The sequence below is a fragment of the Phacochoerus africanus genome, chromosome 15, assembly GCF_016906955.1.
Source record: "Phacochoerus africanus isolate WHEZ1 chromosome 15, ROS_Pafr_v1, whole genome shotgun sequence".
NCBI classification, from domain to species: Eukaryota; Metazoa; Chordata; class Mammalia; order Artiodactyla; family Suidae; genus Phacochoerus; species Phacochoerus africanus.
Genome location: NC_062558.1, coordinates 10428801 through 10455377, shown reverse-complemented (window position 1 = coordinate 10455377; position 26577 = coordinate 10428801). Strand labels below are relative to the sequence as shown.

Below are 26577 nucleotides of genomic sequence, written 5' to 3'. Positions count from 1 at the left end.
GAGTTTTGTGAGAGCTTTAATGGCACAAAATGTTGGTAGCTACAAGTTATACATGTAATTGTAAACTGTATATGATGATACAAAGTGCGAACTAAATAGATGAAGAATGCATAATCACTTTGGCTCAGTTAATTCCAATAATTTCAACAACTGGTTCGTTTGAAAATTCATCTGACTGGCTAGGTCTTCAGTTTTCATTTTTTAGACAGTAAATGTTTTTGCTGCAATCAAAGTAACTTGCTGCACTTTTCAACGTGCGATTTTGTGCAGTTTTGCTCTTGATTATATTTACAAATGTTTTAAGCCAGTTTCCATCAAACATAAGAAAAATGAAGCCTGTCTTTTCGTCCCCAAATTGTAAACAGGTGTAAAGCTTTTTAAACATTAATCTTTAAAATGTCAACTGTTAATTGTTGAATTCTTCTTTCCAATGACACAATCTATTTCCATTCAACACAAATCTGGGTAGGAACATAAACATTTCTCCCATACATTAGGGTTATCAATAAATACGGCATGATTTCATCTTATGATTAAGTCCTACTTGTGATCATGTGTTCATGTTTTAAGCAATTGTCCAAAATTTCACAGCTATTTTAAGAAAAGGGGCAGGACTAAATTTATTTTCCATGTTGAAAAAATTCATACATATACTCAAATTCAATCACACCCTGAAAGGATTACTACTGCATTTCAAAAGAAAGCAATGTGTTGCCTATAAAAAACTGCTTTTTCTGTTAAGTATAGTTTTACTTTCCCCTCCCATGATACAAACTGCAGTGCAAACTGTATATTATAACAGTTTAGCTATTTAGTTCTCTTTACCAGCCTTTCCAATTTTATTCAGGCTTTTAAAAAAATCAATGGGCCACCAAATTTACTTCCTTCCCAAAGAAATTAAAATATGAAGATTTGAAATAAATAGGTTTTAGAAGGCAAATCAAGTGTTATCAGATTTGCGTATAAGACAGAGAAAAAGGTATGATAAAAAGATGTCCAAAAGTATTTAGACACCAAAATCTAGAAAGAAAAAGTAAATGAATTCAGAATACTATTTGGATATATCATCTTTCTTAAAGATAGCCAGCTATATTCTTGAATAAAGAGTTAGAAATAATTTTTTTTTGTTTAATCTGTTATTTTCCACTATAACACATCAACTTTATAAAACTTGATGTGAGGGAAAGAGTTAGTTTCTGCAAACTAGCAAACCTGGTTGTCACGGTGCTTTTATTCAAGTCAACCTGATACTCCTTATTGGCTGAATAGAGAGACTGCTAGTTTTCAAATTAACAATGGTTCTCTAAATATTCAACAGTAATGTCTATACCATAAAAAGTAATTATTTATATATAAAACATATAACAGTATCCTTCAGAGTCATGCTATGTGCTCATAAATCCAATAAACCTACTTGAAATAATCCATAACCCTAATACTTTCTAACAATTTGGTCCTAAGGCTTCACATTTGAAAAACGAACACAAGAAGTGTATCATTAGAGGAAGTTGCTGAGTGTTCTGGAAATTCAGGGGTGAACAAAACTGAAACGATGGCTACAGGGGGAGATGGCCAGCGTCTGCAGACTCAACAGGGATCGCCCTCGGGAAGGGTGTACAGTAAAAACCAGGAAAGGGGCGAGCAGAATGGCATCTCTCTGGAACTCTGTCAACTGTTCCCACAACCCAAGTTTGGTTTTCAAAGTTGCCCAAGTGCTTGGAATAACTCTGAAACAATTATCTTCAGAGTTTAAAGGCTTTGGAGTGTAAGTGATGCTTCCTGAAACAAGAAGCCAGTACTTATACCACATATTGGGACTCATTCCAAAGCCTCTTAGGAAACAAGGTAAAAAAAAAAAGGAAAGAAAAAACTTAAAGTCAGGAAAAATTCACATGCACTGAATAAAAACGTAAAAATACCAAATGCACACAAACAAATCCCCAAGACAATTTCATAGATTTCTAGGCCTGAGACATTCCTTACCAGAAATAAAAGATTCTACACCATAGAAAAGACAGCATTATAACATACTAGTATTAAAATCTGCTGATGTATTTTGGTTCTTCTATTTCACACCTATCTTTTATATAGCCTGCCTCCTACAAATTAAAAGGCGCCATTAAGAGGCTTAGACAGAAAGTGGCTCCAAAGCTGGTTTAAAATAATGTTTTATTGCCCAGGATATTTTTTTCCTTGTGTCTTGTTTTTGTTTTCTTTTTTTAATAACTATAAATTCAAGCTCAGGGAAGCTTGCCTTTGTCTAGAAAAACAAAACAACTAAGCTTTTATACATCATTTGCTCACCTGATCTTGTTTTCAGAGAGAGATGGGAGTTACCTTGCAAGAGTAAAATTTATACCATGAATGATGCAGGTCTAAGTCTGGTGGTACTAAAAGGAGACAACAGCACTGTTGACAAAATTATAATCTGCTGGTGGCATTTGCGGAAAAGAAGCCCTTGCAAATTTCTAAACAACAGGAAACTCTGTTAGGAAATTCTAAAGTGTTTTACAGGCCAAAAAGGGAATGAGGTTAGTAAAATGCCTCAACAGAGTCTGAATAAAATACTGGATTTGAGAGTTACTGTAACTTGGATATGTAAAAATTGGGTGGTCGGTTGGGTCATGCTTACAATGGTCTCAAGTTCAAATAAACTACTGCGACAATACACCACTTCACAAGTCACACGCTTTCCCAGGGGCTCTTCTTTCCCTCAGTAGGTGCTGGCAGAAGGTGTACTCAGTCGTTTTCCAATGTAGATGCTGAAAGGAAAGAGAGTGCATGTTTCATCTGTGTCAGCTGTTCTATACCAACCAGTCCACAGGCTGACCTGCACTCACAAACTAATGTTCAGCCCTTGTAAAAGGGCACAGTTCCTGAACACCCTGAAATCATCCCTGACTTACTTAAAACTAGTCACCAGCCAGCTCAACTGGTTTCATATGATTGTTTACCCCCTGGGCAGGACTGGACAACAGGGGCAGTGATGAGATAGAAACAAAGCCAGAGAGAACAGATCCCTCCAAAGAGTAAAGGAGGGCCAACCTCCTCTGGGAGGGACAAAAACCTCTACTGATATTTCCGATAAAAAAAGCAGAGTAATACACCAAATTACAAAGCTGCCAGTGCTTTATTATTTTATTTGTTTGCTTTTTACGGCCGACTGTGTGGCCTATGGAAGTTCTCAAGCTAGGGGCCAAATCAGAGCTGCATCCCCAGCAACACGGGATCTAAGCTGCACCTGCGGCCTACACTGCAGCTCACAGCAATGCAGGATCCTTAACCCACTAAGGGAGGCCAGGGATTGAACCCTCATCCTCATAGATACTAGTCAGGTTTGTTACCACTGAGCCACAATGGGAACTCCCAAGCTGACAGTGTTTTAAAGGGTTTTTACTAACAGTTGAACTCCGAAAGATTAAGAGGCTAATTTTACTTTTCCATGCAGAGTGTTTTATCCTTCAGTAACATAAGCAGAAAGGAAGTTAAGGAAAATACGGAACCAGCCCCATCCCCAGTGGAATATAACCAACCGTACTTTTTAAAATCCTTTTCTCTACATGCAACAGTTACACTTACACCAGCAAGAGAATCACTCTGAGGATTCATAAAAGGAAGAGCCACTCCGAGGTACAAAAGCTGACTAACCACCTGAGGGCAAATGAACTACTGCCTAGTCACTATTGCGGGGGAATGTGAACTGCTAGCCCTGCCTCCACACTAACCCCACACACACTCACACACTCCCTTCCCTCCACAAACACCTTCTCTTCTGCGTAAGGTCACAACCGTGACTGACTCTCCCATATGTTGAGCTCTTTAAAAGGAATAGAGGAGTTCCTGTCGTGGCGCAGTGGTTAACCTGACTAGGAACCATAAGGTTGTGGGTTCGATCCCTGGCCTTGCTCAGTGGATTAAGGATCTGGTGTTGCCGTGAGCTGTGGTGTAGGTTGCAGACGCGGCTCGGATCCTGCGTTGCTGTGGCTGTGGTGTAGGCTGGCAGCTACAGCTCTGATTCAACCCCTAGCCTGGGAACCTCCATATGCCATGGGTGTGGGCCTAGAAAAGACAAAAAAAAATAATAAATAAATAAATTAAAAAAGTAACAGGAATAGAAGAGATGGTGTATCTTTTGTGTATTATATACAGAAAACAACCACTGGAATGCTTAAAGGGAATAACAGATTATGTCTTGAAAAAAAATTAACAGCTGCTAGTGTTTAACCCCTAAAATATTTCAAATATATATTTCCTCAATTGTCCAAATCAAGGGAAACAAAATTTGGAGTTCCTGTCATGGCTCAGTGATTAATGAATCTGACTAGGAATCATGAGGTTGAGGGTTCGATCCCTGGCCTTGCTCAGTGGGTTAAGGATCTGGCACTGCCATGAGCTGTGGTGTCAGCTGCAGACGTAGCTTGGATCTGGCATTGCTGTGGCTGTGGTGTAGGCTGGCAGCAACAGCTCTGATTGGACCCCTAGCCTGGGAACCTTCATATGCTGTGGCACAGCCCTAAAAAGGACAAAAGACAAAAAAAAAAAATTTAACAGACATCCCTGAAAAATTAATGCGTTACAGATAAATGTGGGGTCAATTTTAGAAGAACAAACAAACAAAAAATGCTAAAAAGAAAAAAAAAACAGTATCTCCAACCAACTTTCCAGTTTTCACTCAAGGGCTAGTCAATAAAATGCTATATTTTCTGATTTTGGAAAAAGAAACATTTACATCTTTAGTGTGTAAACCCCAACTTTACACACTAAAGATGGTAAGATTTAGCTAATCCTGAGTAATTTACAAACAAGAGAAACAAAACCCCAAAAGAAAAATACAGAAGAGCCCACCTAAAAATGATTATTTAGGGGATTAATATGAATGACTTATTTTCAAGAAAAAAAAACCCTACTATTAAAAATACTTTATGGAACAGGTATCCCCTGCTCTTCAAAAGTCCGCTTTATGTCACTTCACTATGTAGATGAGACCTATATTAGTCCCTGTTTTTGCTGAGAGAAATTTGAAGAGAATTTTTACTTTTATAAAAAAAGGTGAAAAGTAAAAACAGCATTTAGCACTGGTCTTGCAGCAGCTGTTACAGAGGCAGCGCCCCCTACCCCTCCCCGAGCAGTGAGGGTGGCCCTGCCAAGCTCCTTCCAGGGAACCACTCAGCATCTCAGCATCCAGCCGCCATAGCTCTGAACTGAGTCTGAGAGCATCTGTGCTTAACCCGCAAGTAAATTCTCTGCATCCGTTAGCAAGGTGTGCCCTAAGGTAATTGCTTCTTTGCTTTACGTCCTTTCGGCTTATGGAAGGTTTCACAGGAAAGCTCGACTTTTAGAGAGCGGGGTTGGGCGTGGGGGGAACTTTATATACCAACAGTACATCACCTTTAATAATTCTTTGAAGTGCACCCCATTTGTACTAAAAATACTAAAAGCACAAACGAGACAAACTGCTTTTACATGTATTTCTTACATCTGGACATAAAGTACATGAAAAAAATGAATGGAAGAAACTTCAAGTGCTGACAAGTACTTACCCTAGCCCCAAAGCCAAAACATGAGAGAGGAAGAGAGATGGAATGAACACCTTAAGAAATTCTGCGGAGAAAATCCCCCCTTTCTTCATGGCTCCACTTTTCCTCATGCTTAGAGAAACGGAACGTTTAGGGTGCCTGAAGTGGAACTCCCTGGGGGAAAGAAGTGCAGAGGCAGGTTCAGAAATGCATTTGCTGAAAATGTCTTGGGAATCAGCATGTCCACACTACACCCACTGTGTCCACGCCTGAAAAGAGACATGTACCGACTTACTTAGGTGGAATGTTTTCAGGTCTACTGGACCAATCAGACACCCAGTCTACGCTTTTCTTCAAAGCATCCACTTCTTTCTCTCCTTCTACAACTTCTTCTTCTGACTACAAAGAAGAATTCACACTTGAAAAAAGGAAAAAAGGAAGGCCAATCCTTCCTACTACAAAAGATACATCTAGACAGAAAATATACAAAAGCCATAAGCTTGTGCATCAATAATTTTTATTAAGAAGTATGTCATTTACCTAAAAAGGCTGACAAACGATCTAAGATCAGAGTATTCGGTATCTTAAAAAAAGACTTGAGTTTCACTGTTGTTATATCTACCCATAGAAAATGAACCTGAAACTTGAAGTGTATCTCAATTCAAAAAAAAGGAATAGAGGAGTTCCCGTCGTGGCGCAGTGGTTAACGAATCCGACTAGGAACCATGAGGTTTCGGGTTCGGTCCCTGCCCTTGCTCAGTGGGTTAACGATCCGGCGTTGCCGTGGGCTGCGGTGTAGGTTGCAGACGTGGCTCGGATCCCACGTTACTGTGGCTCTGGCGTAGGCCGGTGGCTACACCTCCGATTCAACCCCTAGCCTGGGAACCTCCATATGCCGCGGGAGCGGCCCAAGAAATAGCAACAACAACAACAACAAAAGACAAAAGACAAAAGACAAAAAAAAAAAAAAAAAAGGAAATGGATCCAAACAAAGTGTACTTTGGGTTATGTTAACAAAAGTGTGGAAAACACTGATAATTGTTGAATCTGAGTGAAATGTATATGGAGGCAAGTGAACTATCCTTTTTACTTTTGTATATATTCAAAATTTTTCATGATAAAAATAAAAGGGAACATATCAGGAAGTATATGTTAACAAATATAAAGTGATGGGAGATGTGGGAAGAAATAAATAATAGTATTTATTAAGCATTTCTTGAGAGATAAGCATCAGTCTAAGCACTTTATATGCATTAACCTCTACCTTACAGTAACACTGTAAAAACAGGAACTATTAATGCTCTATTTTGCAGATGAGGAAATTGGGACATTAAGTAAGTAACTGCCTAAGGTTCCATAAGTAATAAGTAGCAGGGCCAGAATTCACACCCAGGTCTGTCTTTGGAACTTCAACTTTCTTTTTGTCTTTTTCAGGCCGCACCCACAGCATATGTAAGTTCTCAGGCTAGGGATCAAATTGCAGCTACAGCTGCCAGCCTACACCATAGTCACAGCCACACATGATCTGAGCCAGGTCTGTGACCTACACCACAGCTCACAGCAATGCCAGATCCTTAACCCACTGAGCGAGGCCGGGGATCGAACCCTCATCTTCATGGTTACTAGTTGGTTTCATAACCCACTGAGCCACAATAGGAACTCTCCAGAACCCCAACTTTTTTTTTTTTTTTTGGTCTTTTTAGGGCCGCACCTGCGGCATATGGAAGTTTCTAGGCTAGGGACTGAATCGGAATACCACAACTACAGTAATGTGGGATCCAAGCCACATCTGTAAGCTACACAGCAGCTCATGGCAACACCGGATCCTTAACCCACTAAGTGAGGCCAGGGGTCGAACCCACATCTTCATCTTCAGGTTCGTTACCACTGAGCCATGATGGGAAATCCTTGGAACCCCAATTTCTTGGGCTGCTCCCAAGGTATGTGGAGGTTCTCAGGCTAGGGGTCGAATCAGAGCTGTAGCCACCGGCCTACGCCAGAGCCACAGCCACACGGGATCCAAGCCGCATCTGCCACCTACACCACAGCTCACGACAACGCCAGATCCTTAACCCACTGAGCAAGGCCAGGGATCGAACCTGCAACCTCATGGTTCCTAGTCGGATTCGTTAACCACTGAGCCATGATGGGAACTCCTGGAACCCCAACTCTTAAGCGTTAGGTCTTACTCCCTGGAAGGAGATTTTTTAAAATAAATTGTTATTCAAATTTTCTAAGGCTGGAGCTCCTGCAGTGGCTCAGTGGAAACAAATCTGAATAGCATCCATGAGGATGCAGGTTCGATCCCTGGCCTCGCTCAGTGGATTAAGGATCCAGCATTGCCATGAGTCGTGGTGTAGGTTGCAGATGTGGCTTGGATCTGGCGCTGCTGTGGCTGTGGTGTGGGCCAGCAGCTATGGCTTCAATTAGACCCTTAGCCTGGGAATTTCCACAAGCCATGGGTGCAGCCCTAAAAAGACAAAAAAAAAAAAGAGAAAATTCCAAGGCTTATTCAAAACCGCTTAAGCCAGCAGTTTTTTATGAGTAGTTTATTTAATACTGAGTAAGAATTTGAAATCTTTCATATCAAATAAATAAAAAAGAAATCCTTTTTTCTTGCTAATGATAACCTAAGTTATAGGCTAAGTAAGAACAATCCAAACTTCCAACAGCTTCTCTTTCAACAGAACCCACGGGGATGCGAAATTCCTGAAAAATGAAATAGTATTACTTATTCAGGTTTAAAGAATTTAAAAGAATTATTTTGATATATTTTGTTTGGAGAGAAGTCACTCTTTGACTCAAGCTTTCACTCCTTTCAGTAGGTAGTTGTGAAAATCTATGATACAGCTGCCCCAGGAAGGTAGCTTCAGAAAGTCTCTAGACAGAGAGAGTCCCTTTTACTGTCAAATGGTAAGTAAGATCACTGTAGATTTTTGCCACTCTGGTACCCTCATTCTTATTTAGTTCTGCTGGACTTGGCAAATTCCACTGAATGACACAATGTAGCCTTTGGGATTAAGCCTGTTCCACTGGGTACTGAGATTACTCAGAATCATGAATTGGCTCTGTGGAGTATATCTGAAAAACTCCTAAATCAAAAACGACAAAGTGTTAACAATTTACTTATAGACCAGCTTCTGTCACACAATATCTCATGATATTCAACACATTGCAGATCACTTTTGTTTCATTTCCATCTTTGGTCTCAAATTCTCTCTCTAAAACTGCTCCAAGATTTTAGGTTTAAATTTGTTAATAAGGTAATATTTCACATTTTCCAAGAGAATGAAAACATAATAAAATTTTATGTTAATTTTTAAAGATGGTGATCTTTGGAGTTCCCATCGTGGCACAGCAGAAACAAACCCGACTAGGAACCATGAGGTTGCCGGTTCCATCCCTGGCCTTGCTCAGTGGGTTAAGGATCCAGCGTTGCCGTGAGCTGTGGGGTAGGTCGCAGATGCAGCTCAGATCTGGTGTTGCTGTGGCTGTGGTGTAGGCCAGCAGCTGTAGCCCTAGGAACCTCCATATGCTGTGGGTGTGGCCCTAAAAAGCAAATAAAAAAGATGGTGATCTTTGAACTATTTTTTTTTTTAAATCTTAAATCAGTTTTAGAATGCTTAAGGATAAGAACTGTAAGCTCTCCTCATTCACCACTGCTCTGTGATTCCTTTTATTTATTTATTTTTTTGTAGGCCATGCATGTGACACATGGAAGTTCCCAGGCCAGGGAGTGAACCCATGCCACAGCAGTGATCTGAGATACAGCAGTGATGATGCCAGATCCTTAACCCATTGTGCCACCAGAAAACTCCCATCAATCTTAAATTCAACACTTTTAGGTTTTATTTATATTTTTACGGCCCCACCCATGGCATATGGAAGTTCCTGAGCCAGGGACTGAATCCAACCCGCAGGTGTGATCTATGCTGCAGCTGTGGCAACACTGGATTCTTTAACCCACTGTGCTGGGCCAAGGATCAAACCCACACCTCCACAGTGACCTGAGCCGCTGCAGTCAGATTCTTAATCCACTGTGCCACAGCGGGAACTCTGCCAGTTTTAGGTTTTAAATTGCCTTCTGATTCTTGGACTTTTGGACTATGGTAAAAACGTACTTAACCTTATTAAGAAATATTTATGCCTTTAACCAAATCACTAACCCTCGTTCCACATGTACATCTATTCTGGTCATTTTAGCCTTTTGTCATGTGGAAGTCCCTTAGCTTCTAATCACTTACATTTTCCCTCTCTGGCCCAGCTCAAGCTCTCTGAGGTCTCTAAATGAGGATATTAAACTATATACTGTGGTACAGATAAACCACAGCTTTATAAGAGGGCAAAGACGACATTTTCAGTTTGCATCATTTTCCAACGATACACAACCCTGTGCTGGCCTCTCTGGTCCCAGAAACACACTATAAAAATGCCTCCAAGAGATAATCCACAGTCTATTTTCTGCAACAAAACTAAGGCTCTTGAGGACCATCATCCTAAGACTCCAGTGGGAACCATCTTTTTCCTAAATGCACTGCAGCTCAGGCTTCCTCGTACCACAACTCACTAGACATGTTTTACCACGACCCTATGAGCTCTCCTGAAATCAATCCCATTCACTGACTTATTTTAGTAGAAGGAACAGGGGTCACAGGCTCAGACAGCCCTGGTTTCAATCCTGGCTCTTATTACTTACTTGCTTTGAGATCTCAGACAAGTAACTTAAGACAAAACTTCACTTTCCCCATGTGTTCACGGGGATATCACTTCTTTCACTGGACTAAAAACACTAAAATAAATAAACAAATAAATTTAGCACCTATAATATCTCTAATAAATATTACTGCCTTTCCTTCCTCCTCCTAGAAAAGGTTAAAAATGTCATACAGTCCTCATGTAGACATATAAAAGTATTCACTAAGAGCAAGTATCGTAACAGTCCTTTGTTACTGTTTTTAACTGTTTCCTAACCCTAATCTTGCTTCTCATTCATAAAAAAAACCATCCTCCCAAAGCCTAAAGTAATTAATTTTTCAACGATCATTTCTTCTGTTGAGAACAAGCAATGTAAAAGGCTTTTTAAAAGCTTAATTACACCTATTGATTGCTCCCTTACTAAAAGTCTTATTCTAAAAGATAAAATGGTTTTCTTTTTTCTTTTTTTTTTGTCTTTTTAGGGTTGCACCTGTGGCATATGGAGGTTCCCAGGCTAGGGGTGAAATTGGCCCATGCCACAGCCACACCAGTGCCAAATCTGAGCTGCATCCGAGACCTACACTACATGGTAATGCCGGATTCTTAACCCACTGAGCGAGGCCAGGGACTGAACCCATGTCCTCATGGATACTGGTCAGGTTCATTACCACTGAGCCATGATAGTAACTTCCTAAAATGTTTTTTGTAGAGGAGTTAGACAGCTTTTCAAAAAACATCAACTGATTTAAACTGACTGATCTTTTAACATTGGTTATCCAGTGCTTGATGATACCCAGTGTTCTCTTAGGTTCTTGAACAGGGATCACAGGAGCAATCCTATCACAGTCTGACACAGAGGCCCTGACCTTCCATTTTCTCTCTTGAGTCTCACAAACTCCTTTGGAATTCCAGGATGGATGCAGTCAGCTCTAAAATGCCCTTGAAATTTAGTTCTCAAGTGAGTCTAATTGTACACCTGCCACCCCATGAGCCAGCACAGCTCTTGCCTGTGTTATTAGTTATTAGGTAGATTTTTTTGGGGAAAAAAGTATGTGTGGAGAGGGAGAGAGGTCTAAGGTCAAAAAGGCTTGGGCTTGGAGGCGACTGTACTTCACCATTTTATGTAAGGGCCTTGAGCATCTGTGGATTACGGTACTGGGGCCCGGGGGTGCTCCTACAACCAATCCCTTGAGGATACTGAGGAATGACTGTCCTTAGTTTATTTTTTACTTTTTTTGTCTTTTTGTCTTTTTAGGGCCGTACCTGTGGCATATGGAGGTTCCCAGGCTAGGGGTCTAACCTGAGCTGTAGCTGTCAGCCTGCACCACAGCCACAGCAATGCAGGATCCTTAACTCAGTGAGCAAGGGCAGGGATCGAACCTGCAACCTCATGGTTCCTAGTCAGATTCATTAACCACTGAGTCACAATGGGAACTCCATGTCCTTAATTTGTTTGTTTATTTAGTTGTCTTTTCTCAGGCCGCACCTGAGGCATATGGTCGTTCCCAGGCTAGAGGTCTAAACGGAGCTACAGTTGCTGGCCTACACCACAGCCACAGCAATACCAGATCTGAGCCTCATCTTCGACCCACACTACAGCTCACGGCAACGCTGGATCCTTAACCCACTGAACGAGGCCAGGGATCAAACCTGCAACCTCATGGTTCCTAGTTGGATTCATCAGCCACTGAGCCATGACGGGAATTTCTCCATGTCCTTAGTTTAAATCAATAGGTTTCTTTACTGCAGTAATTGTCAGAGCCTTTAATATGCTACTATGCACTGTCAGACCACTGGGGTGGGCAGGTGAGCGAGCCCAGGGCTGAAGTATTTCCCATTTATTTGACTTCAGAACTATCTTATGGAGCTTTACATTGAGCAAATGTTTCTCAAAACACATTTTGGAAAACGCTACTCTGGATTCTCAACTTCTCTGTTCAAAAAACAATGCGAATGGAGACCTCTTCCTCAGGCAAGACCATAGCAAAGCATGAATTTCATTTCTCCATTTTGGAATTTCCTAGTATACTCTATTCAACGGACACTTTATATGCTGCACTCTTTATTGGCTATAGCCACCGCACATGACAAAACTGACCTACATAAGTGAGCAATTCCACGGTTCCAGTCAGACAACTCCCTGCAGGACAGACTTGCTACTGCAAGCTTCTCTACAGTGTAAAGGTCATCACAAAATACCATTAGTATTCGGGCCCATAGATTTTCTAGATTTCAGAAATCAGCACAAATAAAAGCACAGCAGGGAGAAAGTGTGCAGCCTCCAAAACAGAATACTGAGTGGATCCAAGGTAGCATGCAAAATATTTCCCATGAAAAGGGATTCAAGACATTGTACAGAGAGAACCCCACAAAACAAAGTTTTCGTTAGCATTCGTTTAAACATTCATTCAATATATATTCTTCAAGTACCTTAACACAGGAGATAAAGACAATGAATTTGCACTCTGACACTTGTAGGTGATCTGACACATCAACAAATTCAAGGGCTGGCTATGGACATTATAAATCACTAACAATTATTTATCACAAGTTTTATAATAAAAACCTTTGTAAGCTTTTCATACTATATCCATCTACACTGCCAACAATGTCAACTCCTGGTGAACTATATTTCTTTTTTTTCTTTTTCTTCTTTTTAGGGTCGCACCTGCAGCATATGGGAATTCCCAGGCTAGGGTGCAAATCAGAGATGCAGCTGCCGGCCTAGGCCACATCAATGCGGGATCTGAGCGGTGTCTGCGACCTACACCACAGCTCACGGCAATGCCAGATCCTTAACCCAATAAGCAAGGCCAGGGATCCAACCTGTGACCTCATGGGTACTAGTGGGTTTGTTACCACTGAGCCACAATGGGAACTTTGTGACCTACATTTACCTTCCTTACTTTAAGGAACTCTGCATAATATAGGTGAATTTTACCTCAAGCTATGGAGAGTCATCTCAAAAGTCTTTGATTTCAGGTGCAAAAATGTTTTCACACCTGGTTCTACAACAACTTCCCTTTTCATTTATTCTGTGACCATAAATAAGACATTCTGTGATGGTAAATAAAACACGTGTCTCAGTTTTCTATTTATAAACTCAAGAAACCAGCCTGGAATATTGGAATGATACATTAGGGACAAGAATTTTCCAATTCTCTTTTTTTTTTTGTCTTTTTTGCTATTTCTTGGGCTGCTCCCGCGGCATATGGAGGTTCCCAGGCTAGGGGTCTAATTGAAGCTGTAGCCACCGGCCTACGCCAGAGCCACAGCAACGCGGGATCCGAGCCACCTCTGCAACCTACACCACAGCTCACGGCAACGCCGGATCCTTGACCCACTGAGCAAGGCCAGGGACCGAACCTGCAACTTCATAGTTCCTAGTCGGATTCGTTAACCACTGTGCCACAACGGGAACTCCAAGAATTTTCCAATTCTTTTAGGGTGATAGGACCCAAAATTCTTGCTTGTAAAGGAGTACAATGACAACCATATCAGCATAAGTAAATTCCAACACCAGAAACCGAATAACTTAAAACTGCTTCGAACTATTTCTTTAGTCTTCATACTCTCTACTACATATTTTAGCAAAACAGCCTTTGATAGAGAGTTGCATTTTTCCTAATTATCTACTGTAAATGAGAAAAATAAATAAACATACACACACACCTGAGAGCTATGGTCCCTGCTGGTGTGCATTTCCACATCAAACATGATCTGCCCGTCTTCTTGTGGGGAAGGGCTAGAAGAGATATTAGCCATTAGTTTTAATTCTCATTTTGTCAAATATATTAGCTTCTACTGGAAATCAGAAAATTAAGTTACAGTAGTATGGCTTTGAAAGCAGCAAATCAGAAAGTATACCATAACCCCATGTAAGAAAAAAATGAAATTGATCACTCTTAATTCCCCAAATGTTCTAGAATTTTTCAGTGGTGATAAATTCCTTTGCAGTGACAAATCTGCAATAGAAATAGTACCTAAAGACACAAGATTGTCATTCTTTTCCTTAAAATCCTTTCATCATTAAACAATTCACCACCAGTGGTCCTCAAGTGGGAAAACAGCCCTTAGAGACTCTTTCAAAGAGTCTTGGAGGTTAAAATTGTTTTTATAATACTAGTATGATTTACTTGCCTTTTTCATTCTCATTTCCTCAGGAGTGTACAGTGAAATTTTCTAAAGGCTATATTACATGTAATTTCACAACAGAAAGAATGTAGAAGCAGATGAGAAGCCAGTTGTTTTCTACTAAGCTAGATATTTAAGAGATTTATATCAATGTAAAGCACTGCCACTATTCTTACTAATTTTTTGGTTATGGAAAATAATTACTTTTTGTTTAAAAAAGTTACTTATGTTAAAACGTAACAGGTTTGAAGTTCCCGTCGTGGCTCAGTAGTTAACGAATATGACTAGGAACCATGAGGTTGCAGGTTTGATCCCTGGCCTTGCTCAGTGGGTTAAGGATCTGGTGTTGCCATGAGCTGTGGTGTAGGTTGCAGAAGTAGCTTGGATCCCAAGTTGCTGTGGCTCTGGTGTAGGCTGGCGGCTACAGCTCTGATTGGACCCCTAGCCTGGGAACCTCCGTATGCTGTGGGTGCAGCCCTAGGAAAGGCAAAAAATACAAAAAAAAAAAAAAGTAACAGGTTTATTATTGTTGAATAAATGAATACGTATTTTTAATGTTCCCAGTTTTCTTACACAGTAAATATCAAAATATATAACCCACGGAAACAAAAAGATCTTTGGGGTCTCTAGCGGTTTTTACGAGTGCAAAGCAGTTCTGAAACCAAAAAGTTTGAAAATCGCTGTTTTACTTATTTCAAAAATAGTGACTCTGAGATATTTCACAGTGAATTATATAAGCCTACATATTAACGTATAACCTTTAACAAAAAGTGCAAGATATATTCCCAGGGAGTTCTCATCATGGCTCAGCAGAAATGAATTTGACTAGCATCCATGAAGACACAGGTTTGATCCCTGGCCTGACTCAGTGGGTTAAGGATACAGTACTGCTGTGAGCCATGGTGTAGGTTGCAGACTCGACATGGGTCTGACGTTGCTGTGGCTGTGGTGTAGGCCGGCAGCTGTAGCTCCAGTTTGACCCCTAGCCAGGGAACCTCCATATGTTGCAGGTGCAGCCCTAAAAAGATTAAAAAAAAAAAAAAGATATATTCCAGGAACTATAACAATCTATAGATCAATTTTTAGAAAAAAAAAACATAATTACCAACTGTACTTGATACAATAGATGAGTAGGATGTGCTGCTATTCTTAGCTTTATCAATGATTCCTTGTATAATCACAGCAAGTCACTGGATCTTCCACTACCCACCCACCCCCCAGTGTAAACTCAATTGAGCACGAATAATGTTCCAGGCTTAACTTGCCCCAAGGAACAGATAGTAACTATTAAAGTTAGCAAGAGCATCTGTACAATATTAACATATAGAGATGCTGGTGAGACTGACTGGAAAGTAAGATCACCAGGAATGTTTCAGACTGATCAGGCCTAGGAGTCTTGGATTATAGACATAGGAGATTCTAAAATGGGGATAGGAAAATCGAAAAGCTGCTTCCATATCAAACCACCATATTAATGTATTGAGAAAATTTTTGTCTTGAACAAGAAATCTCAGGCTCTAGAGCACAGGAACAAAGTAGAACAAGGTACTCTTTTGTCCTCAGTTTACTGTCGTTATGCTCGTAGTGCTGTTGGATTCACAGCCAGAGATGAAGGTAAGGGCCAGCCTCGCACAGCCATGACCAGTCAGGGCAGGAGAAGGACCACAGAGGCCTGGCTCTACTTTACAGTCTTCTTACCATTAGCAGTGAGCTAACTTCAAAAAATACTCAACCCTTTACTCATAAACCGTTCCTAACACTTTGGAATACATTATTATCCTGGCTCATGGTAGGATTAGCCAGGGCTCTTTTAAAATTGCCTCAAGTTCTGACAAGAGAATGAGAATCTCTAGGGATGGGTTCTGTGCACGGGTCTTTTTAAAAGCTCCCTGGGTCAATCTACTGTGTAGGTTGAAAGCTCCAACAGGCTGGAACACAAAGCACAACACATAGGGGTTATCTTCCAACAACCACCACCATGAGGAAAACAGAACAATTTTTAAGCTGAAAATATACCTAAATTAGCTTTGGGACTAATATCCAACAATCCTCAAACATTTCCACCCACAAGAAACCTTTCTTAACAACTTCAAATATAGAGATGCCAGCAACTCAAATGATGTGAATTTTGAAGACATTTAAAAAAAAAACAAAAAAAAAACCTGTTTTTAACCACACCCGCGGCATGCACAAGTTCCAGGGCCAGGGATCAAACCTACGCCACAGCAGTGACAACACTGGATCCTTAACCTGCTGTGCCACCCAGGAACTCCTTGAAGACATTTAAAAATGTTAACGTACAGTTTCTGCTGTGGCTCAGCAGTAAGAAATCCAACTATTATGCATGAGGATGAAGGTTCGAAGCCTGGCCCTGTTTAGTGGGTTGAGGATTTAGCGTTGCCATGAGCTGTGGTGTAGGACTCAGACAAGCCTTGGATCCCGAGTTGCTGTGGCTGTGGTGTAGGCCAGCAGCTATAGCCTGGTTCCACCTATAGCCTGGGAACGTCCATTTGTTGCGGATGCAGCCTTAAAAAGCAAAAACAAACAAACAAGTAAATACAAATTCAAAAAATAAAAATATTAAAGTGTGAGATATCCCAGGACAGCCTTACTGAGTCAGAGTGCTAGGCCTCCGCTGGGGGGATGACCAGTAACTCAGAGCCTGAAGATGCATAATTATTGAACAGGAAAGTGTCCAGAGCAGCTGCCAGACCTCGATTTACATGTTTAGAAGCTGAAACAAGATTATGGGAAGGTGAATTCGCACTCAGTCACGAGTGTAACTGCAACCATAAATGATATAAGATGACTAGCAAAACAAGCGGGTGACCTCCCTACTCAATGACGGCACCAAGGGAACAGGTTCAAGGACATACCGGTAGTGATGACCAAGGGTCATATACTTGAACATATACTAAAAGCCTTATCAACAGGCCCATAACAAGCAGAACACTTCAGAAAACCATCAGTGAGTCCCACATCATAAATGTAACATGATATAAATTTGATTCTCAAAAACCAGACTACTGCTGTAGTTACTGGAATCGGTGGCAAGCTGCTCAGAGAAAAGCCCATCTGCTCCGCTTCTGCTCATGACAACAGCCATCCCTGGCTCTTAAGAAGCACAGGGACAAGTGAGAGATGAGCCGGGGTGGCGGGGGTGCACAGTGTGCCACAGAGCCGTCAGACCAGTCCTCTGCTGCCTTGGTAACATCAGTGCATCGCAAATCACGCAGGAACTTCCAACATGATTTAACTCTTGAGTCTCCTTTTGTACTTCTTCTGATAAGTACTAATATGTGCTAGAGACACAATTTTTATAAAGTATAAAAATATTTGGGGAGTTCCCCTGTGGCGCATCAGGTTAAGGATCCAGTGTTGTCACTGCAGTGGCTCGTGTGGCTGCTGTGACAAGGGTTCAATCCCTGGCCTGGGAACTTCGACATGCCGTGAGCACAGCCAAAGAAAAAAAATACTTGGAAGAAGAAAAATAGCTGTCATCCTATCGCCCAGAGATAATCACTTTGTACGTTTTTGTATGTTTCCTTAACGCATTTCCTGTGCATTTGCGTTTTCTACATGGCCAATATCAGTTAACTCTTAATTAATCAGAAGATTACCCAGAACCCCAGAATGTTAAGACTATGGCTGTCAACGGTCTAAGTATTGTTCAACATACCACTATGCCATTTAATACGCAGTCCCTCTGGAAGAAAGAGAAGCTTACAGTGAAAAGCAAACTAACAACTCAGGTTCATTCTCCTTACACACATATTCTTAACTTTCTCATCATAGGCCACCCTTAATTAGAAGAATTAGTTTCCCCAAGCCAAATATGGACAAGTGAGGTCTGAAATAAAACCTCCTCTGTGCTCTGAGGAAACACAAGGCCTTCGAAATCAACTCTCTTTACAGACCCTTCGTTGGTGCTTCTACTATGCAAATACTGCTGAAACTTGAATCAACCTGTAGTTCCTATGACTCATTTACTGAGTGTCTACTATATGCCAGCACCATTGCTGTCAAGGGTACAGGAGAGGAAATGTGAGCCCTGCCCTCAATCTAGAAGGAGGACAGATACAGACAGAGAGTACTGTACTCGAGGCAGAAAGAGATCTCTGAAAGGACAAAGGAGAATGGGAGAAAGAGTAATTCTAAAAGCAAACATTTATGCCATTGACTTTTAAATTGGTAAACATCTAAAAATGACACAATCTGAATAAAGAAACTGATTTAATCTAAGGAAAAAGTGGGCACTCGTCTTTTCAATTGGCTGTCTGATGTAAATACACACATTGCAAGAAATCAGGGGTTGTGTTTTCTCAAATGAAGATGTAAGCAATATTTATTTATTTTTGCTTTTTAGGGCTGTGCTGGCGACATATGGAAGTTCCCAAGCTAGGGGTTGAATAGGAGCTACAGCTGCCAGCCTACATCTCAGCCACAGCAATGTGGGATCCAAGCCAGATCTGCAACCTACACCACAGCTCACGGCAACACTGGATCCTTAACCCACTGAGCGAGGCCAGGGATCAAACCCACGTCCTCACAGATACTAGTTGGGTTTGGTACCGCTGAGCCATAATGGTAACTCCAGTTTACTTTTCCAATGGGAATTAACCTTGTGACCCATCTATTTTCTGAATTCCACCAAAACATGGATCTCACTTACCTGTCACAGTGGGAACTGCCTCTGGAACTACTCTGTCCAGATTCGTGTTGTGCATCCAAAAGAATCTTCTCCATGTCTCCATTGTGGATAGAGGATGAGGAAGGTACATGTTCTAGCCCCCCATTTTTCCCATTGCCATTATCATTGCCATTGCTGCTATTCATGGGTAGCTCCACCCAGGAACCTGTTGGGCAAGTCAGATAACTGCAGTTAACCACAGCAGAACCGAAGTCTCTCATGTGCGCACAAGATGTGAATATGGTGGATGCAGATAAGAATCCTGGCTTGCCTCAAACCAAATGCAAAAGGATTCTAAAGAAAATAAACAAGGGGCAACAAAAGTCTAAAAATCTATACAGTTCTGTTCCTGAAGGACCTCATGCAATCAACCAATTTAGAAGAAGCTGAAACTCTGAAACAAGTATCTGAGAAAATGTGTCTTTCAGCCCATTTCCTCTCCGGCTATATACCTTAGTGTCTATACAAACAAAACTTTACTGAAAACTTTTAGGTCACTTTTCAAAAAACAAACAGCTACTTTATTACCAGACAGGCTACTTACCTTTAATATTTTAGTTCCTTTCTTTTTTCTCCATAGTTCATCTCAGCTTTTTAATTGTATCCTCTCCATCTGGCTTAGAAACTTCATAAGGTCTCCTAAGTACTTTAACAACTGTGCTCTAGTCAGCACAAACCACTGAGAAGCTCCCAGAAGGGGAACTGAAATTTAATCATAAACATTTCAATTTGGGCACAAGTCTGGAGCATAAAATGAATGCAGCTGGCTCTTCACTAAATCAGGTGCGAATGCAGAAAGACTCTGAAAAAAGCTTTATCCCTATCCCACAAGTTAGTATCTTCCTTTCCTTTATACTTCACTCTTTCTGTTCTCCTTTCTCTAGGCACTAAACATACCTTGCAAAGTTGTCTTTTCTCTCTTCTCTCCCACAGGTTCCCACCTTCTAGGGTTTTCATTAAGTCTTGCGGGTTTGGGGGAGAACACCACGCATCTGCTACAGACAACACTGACGTTTTTCTCAGTCGAAGAGTCAAAGAGGGTGGAGCCACAGGAAAGGGGACGTGGCCCTGGTAACTTGGATAGGTCTTGAAAATCCTGGCTCCATGAAGCTGCTGAATATGTGAAGGTACTTTCATTTTACTTGATTTATTTATTTATTTGTTGTCTTTTTAGGGCCGCACCTGTGGCGTATGGAGGTTCCCAGGCTAGGGATCGAACTGAAGCTGTAGATGCTGGCCTGCACCACAGCCACAGCAATGCCAGATCTGAGCTGCGTCTGTGACCTACACCACAGCTCATGGCAATGCCGAGCCCTTAACCCATTGAGTGGGGCCCCAGGATCGAACCTGCATCCTCATGGATGCTAGTCGGATTCGTTCCCCCTGAGCCACGATGGGAACTCCAGGTACTTTCATTTTAGTATGAACTGACAACAGTGGCCAAGAAACCAACTTCACGCCAACAACAACAAAAAAGACAGTGGTGTCATTTTCCCATAATTTCCATTCCTTACCACAAATTTTGCTTTAGGAAACCAGGATCGTGGAGCTATTCTTCTAAATTGCATGCAGAAGTGTTAGAGTTCTGTGGCTGAAGAGTCTTCCATCAGTAAATCAGAATAATTACCAGAACAGGTCACACCCTAAAATGTACTCTAAATGAGGTGATGGCTAATTCTGATCCAAAAGTGAAGTCAACATCACCCATCTGAAGGAAAAGGTCAAAGGTAGTCCTGGTTGGAAATCTGACTCTCCCACTCACTATGACTTTCTGAGCTTCAGTTTCCTCATTTGCAAAACAGAGACGATAACCTAGTACCTTCCTCCTAGGGTTGCTGTGAAAATTAGAGGAACACAAGTACACTGCCTTGTAAGCAGGAGATGCTCAGTGATACACCAGTTAAAAGAGTTGGTATTTGTAACAGGCTTAGAACAGTATTTGCTCCATAAAAATGAAGTTACCCCTTCCTTTCTGTCCTTCCAAGGGGGTCCCAGTGACTGTCACTTTCCCATTGTCACCACCAATTCTTTGGGACTGTATGTCAAACAACAAAACTGCATGGCATCTCCCTGGTCTCCTGTACACACACAAAAATGGACCCAGACTACACAGAACTCCAAATGGATTAACACATTCAGCTGGCAAAGCTAAGATCTACCACTGAAGGTCATTTAACTAAATACTTGGAGTGCCTCTGGAGGGTATAAGAAATGTACCAAAAGCATCCCTACATTCATAGAGCTCTGAAAAATATTTTAACCAAAATGAGTGACAGAGAGAGGTATATGATGAACAAACTGTTTTTCTACTCCCACTCTTTCTAGGACTGTCACACTTATTTTAAAACAATGGGACCAGTTCTTCCTGCGGGCAGAAGCCCAAAGAGAAAAATAAACAAACAAAATGCCAAAGCTGCTCTGGCAGAAGAACTAAGAACCGAGGAGTTCTCGATGGATCTCTGCGAAGCTGGTCTTCTCTAAAATACAACTAATGTTCACTTGAAGCAGCTGATCAAAGTGATCAGCAGCAGGCTGTAACAATAGCAGATTTTCGAGATTTTGCTTTTCTGGACTTCCAAACCCACAGCTTAACTGCTACTTTCTGCATTAAATAGATGTAAGCGATCATAGCGTAGGAACTTGAGGAGACAAACCCAGAAGAGCTTAGTAAAACTGATCTCCAATTGCCTTACCACCCTGTGGCGTAACTGAGGGCACCTCTACTCGAGGCAGACACTATCTATCCGGCATGTACTTGGTAAAGGCGCCAAGAGCACAGACTGAAGCCAGACCTCCCTTATACCATGTCCGGTTGTCACAGCCTCTAGTGGTCACTTAACCTCTCTGGGTCTCAGTTCTCTCATCTGTAAAATAGGTATAGTAACTCCATCTACCTGGAGGTGGTCGAAAGGTACAAACTCCCAGTTAGGAGACAATAAATCTTAGGAATGAAGTGTACAGCACGGTGACTAACATTATAACTGTATTGTGTATCTGAAAGAAAAGAAAGTAGATCTTAAAAGTTCTCATCCTAAGTTTTTGTAACTCTGTGGTGATCACTTCTATATATATATAGAATCATGATCTTGTCCATCTGGAACGAATATAATATTGTATGTCAATTATATCTCAATTTTTTAAAAAGGCCAGAATGGCTGCCCATGCATAGTAAAAAAGAGAGAGAGAAAAAAAAAAGCTTCTACCTCATAGCACTGTGGGAGGATGGCAGGAATAAAGCACAAAGAAAAGGAAGAAAAGTCCCTAGAATATGAAAAGTGCTAAGTGTTAGTTACTCTAATGATACTCAGTACCTTTTCGAAATTTTTCTTATTACAAAATTAATGTGTACACTGAACATGTAAACATCAGCACATGAAGTGAAAACTAAGACCTCTCCTCCCAACCTCTCATTCCTACTCTGAAAGGAAACTGGTTTTAAGCTTCATATGCAGACTTTCAGAGGATACATTCAATGAAATAGTATTCTGTGTTTTGCTTTTGTTTTTACCAAAAAAAAAAAAAAAGAGTTGTACAGCACACATTTATCTGTAAACAGTTTCTTACCTAACAACTTGTCTTTCAATGTCAATATGTATCGCCTTACTTCATTCTTTTGAACTGCACTGCATCCCATCATAAAGATATACCATACTTTAACCATTATCCAAATGGTAATGGTTAATCATTACTCAAATGATTGTTTCTAATATTTTGTTATTACAACTAGGACTTCCGTGAACATTCTGGAGGGTAATCTGGCAATATCCATTAAAAGCCTTAGGAAGGCAGATTTCCTTTAACTCTTAATTCTCTTCCAGAAATTTCACCTATAGAAATATACAGTGCTGCAGAAAAAGTCAGTATACAGATATCCATTAAGAGTTTACAATGAGCTTTATCTTTTGAGTAAATGGGGAAAAAAGCAAACTGGTCTTTCTCAATAGATGAACTCCACATGCCTTTTTCTCATCACTTACTTCATTCCTGATTTATAGCCTCAGAATTTCTTGATGTTCTAATTCTACCAATCCTCCAAAGTCCGTTTTTCCTTGGAAAGGAAAGACGGCAAAATATGAGGACTGTGCTGTCCAAGCAATGCAGAGTAGAGAAAAATCGCAGAGTGAATTTTCTTCCTAATAATCATGCTTTAAAATTAAAAACCAGAAGCTCGATTATATCAAAAGACTACTTACAAACTAAAAACAATTCTCTTAGGCCAGGTTGCATATAGACACAAAACATGAGATATTTTCTGGTTAAGACTGAGAGTTGCTAAGAGGATTCAGAGCACGTGCCTACATTCTGTAACACACCTGTGGTTCATCACGAAGGCTGGTCCAGTAACAGTGATTACATTCACAACTGTATGCCATATTTATGCTTTATAATTTTATAATCACCAGTTCAATCCTCTTGCATGAAGGGGAGTAGGGGGAAGGGAGAAAAGGAAAAAGTATTTCTCACTCTCTCCCCAAGTTTTTAAGGTCCCACATGTAACTCATCCTAACTAGGGAGTGAAACATGTCATTACGTCTTATCTTCTTTCCTCAAAACCTTTATTTCATCTCAAGTACCTGATGCTGGAATCTGGAATGAGAACAGTCACTAATACTCTTCTCAAAAAAGGTTGACCTTCTTGCACAAGTACCTGCTTATACACCACTTAAGTGTTCAAAACAATATCATAAGGCATTGAAATTTCATGTGTCATGGCCGTGAAAGCCTTCTTGCCATCCTGGGGAAGCAAGTGCATCACAGTAGATGCTTAAAAAGATAAAAAAGGGCTGTAATTCCCACATGCACAAATTACTACCATAATTTTCCTTATATTACTTACTGAACTTTATGACATAAATTCCCAATACAAATATTTGTAAGTAACCTGATAGTTTTCTCTAGAATAAAACTATCAACTGAAAAATGTCCTTTTAATTTTGGAAGTAGTTCAGATATTTGTCCACTAATTTGTAATGAAAGTGAACAGTTCCCTTACAAGGATAAACTTTTTAAAAAAAATCAAAGAAAGCTTTCATTATTCCAAATATTTCAATAACTTGCTATTAAAACTCTGCTTTGACCCCTGCACTAAAGATAAAATCCCAAGCCAGAGATAATCTGTACAATGAGTTCATCTCCTGTTTTTTTTCAGAGTTGTGCAACTTTACCCAACAAAGAACTTCAACTTATCAGCAATTTGGATAGTATTAGATGCCTGAATAAGTTGTTTTGCTCAGTGCCCAAAATCACTTGAAGGAACCAATAAGGCTTGTTTTGTTCAGTCTAGTGTTGTATAATGAGCTAAAAAAACAGTAAAAGGCATGAGGAAAGTAATGAAATATGGCACTATCTAAAAGCTTTTCAGTAACATTGAAAAGCAGCTCACCCTAGCTTAAATAAAATACTTTCTATGTAGCAGACTTCCCAAAATGTGCAACATTTTGATAGCACACACAGGCTGAGTGTTCTTCCACTTCTGTAAGACAGAATACAAATGGAGCAGCAACTGATTGGCCAAGGACATCAAACATAGGTCTGTCAGGACATGGAGAAAAACCATCCCATATAGCTCATCCCCATTTTCCTGTCACATGATCAAAGGAAAATAAAAATCCCTTCACTTTCTGTGAAACTGTGTATACATATTAACCAAATAACCAACTTGTATCATAGGAAAACTGGAATACAATTAGGAAACAGTGTACTAAAAAGAGACAGATCAGCAGGCTACCTCTAAATATCAGGTAGGGTAACAGAGAATAAGAAACACACATAATCAGGGGATAGTGGGCCCCTGAAAAGTTGTGTCCTGAAAGGAATGCCAGATGGGGTGAAAGTAAAATCTCCACTTTAGGACATAAACTGCTGTGAACATGGACAACACACTTTACTCTAGGCCTCTTTTTCTCTACCAGTAAATAAGAGTAGACAGTTATCTCTAAAGTTTCTTCTCATCCTAAAACCACATCCTTCTAAAAGAGGAGGCTAAAAACTGGTAAGTAATGTTAAAATGCATATTCATATTTGAAGCAAGTAATATTTAAAGACACAAACATTAACCCTAATTTACTGTAGGAATTAATATATAAATCTTACGTTCTAGAACACAAGACACTTCAAAAAGTTTTTAAAAGTCAACATTTAAGGAATTATCCATCAGAAGGAGCAGCAGCAATAAGGAATGAAAACATCTTGAAAATACTCAAATTCTATCCCCATCTTGTGAGGACAGGAACTCGCTTCCCTAAAATTTTTAGGCCATGCTGAAAACACCTCCCTAGGATGAAAGATACTTAAGTGCCTTTGAATGTCATTTAAGCATCCAAATGATTTTTAAACGACTTCATCTGGCCATATGCTAATTGTCCCAACCACCTCTTCCAGGAGATAAATTACAGGAAGGTTAGGCAAGAACCTTTCCAAGACTTGCAGCCAGCTTTAAAGACAACTGGAAATAACCTTAGGACGTGATGTCTAAGCACCAGGATGTTAGGAAAAGCAACTGTAGTTGGTCGTAATTCGATACTGCCCTTAACTTTCAACTGCCCCAGTGTACGAAATTCATTGCCCCAGTCCTGTGATTTGTGCGATCTTGGATGGTTCAAGAGCTGTTCATAATCAGGTTTACAGGGCAAATAACCTCATCGTTTAAAAAAAAAAAAATTACTTAAGCAACTCTGAAACCTCTCAAAAAAAAAAGTATCATAGCTTCCTCACCCCCCCTCACGTGATATAAGTAACCACTAAATTACCAAATAATTTTCCTAACCAGTCTGTGCTAACAAAGGGACGCAACAAGAGGGCTCACGTTCCAAGCCCTGGAGGGAAGGCCGACCCAGTGAGGGGTGGTCACCGGGCCTGGCCCAAGCTCTGCTGCACACTTGACCACCCGCCAGTCCCTCGGTCGCCCCCTCCCCTAAAACCGGCGCCTGCGTCCATCCCCCGGCGTCCCCGTCGCACGTCCCCATCCCTGCCCACGTCCCCTAGGCGGCCCGCTCCGCCCACCCTCCCTCCCCGCGCCCCAAGGCCCGCCCCTCCACGCCCCGATTGGCTGCACTCAGAGGCTCACCACAGGTGCGATCGGCTCGACCCCTGATCTTCCCACCCACCTACCCTTCCCAAAGGCGAACCCAACAGCCCATCACCCAAGAACTCAGGAGGGAAAAGAGAGAGGTCAGGAGGAAGATAAGAGCAACTCCTCCTGACGGGTGATGGGAGCTGTCAATCACCCGCACATCCTCGACCTCGACCAATGGGCTGCCTTCTTTTCCCGCCCCCAGCGCGGAGCTGGCGGCGGCGGCCCGAGCAGCTCCTCCTCCCCCATCCCCTTTACCGAGCCCGCCCGGCCAGCACTTACTGTTGAGGCCGGCTGGCGGGGGCAGAGACTGTTCACCTTCCTCACAGTTGTTGTTGTTGTTGTGCAGAGGAGGCGGCTGCTCTACTAAGTGAGACATTGTCAGGCGGCTGGAAGAGCTGCGACCGCAGCAGTACCGTCTCTGGTTCTCCGGCAGCAACACAACAAGCCGAGTCCCCCGCCCCCTTTTC

At 41.1% G+C, this 26577-nt stretch overlaps 1 protein-coding gene across 2 annotated transcripts; it reads right to left on the bottom strand.

The window, feature by feature from the left end:
* Positions 1 to 26577, bottom strand: BNIP3L (BCL2 interacting protein 3 like). Of its 2 annotated transcripts, none has more exons than XM_047760255.1 (6): positions 26390 to 26577; positions 19018 to 19201; positions 13884 to 13956; positions 5812 to 5915; positions 5541 to 5690; positions 1 to 2762 (listed from the first exon to the last, which is right to left on the bottom strand). In XM_047760255.1, exons 1-6 carry the CDS (start codon positions 26484 to 26486, stop codon positions 2714 to 2716), a joined length of 657 nt encoding a protein of 218 aa, XP_047616211.1. In that variant the 5' UTR covers positions 26487 to 26577; the 3' UTR covers positions 1 to 2713. The 2 variants fall into 2 exon arrangements, with proteins under 2 accessions (XP_047616211.1, XP_047616212.1); XM_047760256.1 differs by lacking the exon at positions 26390 to 26577 and adding an exon at positions 19933 to 20181.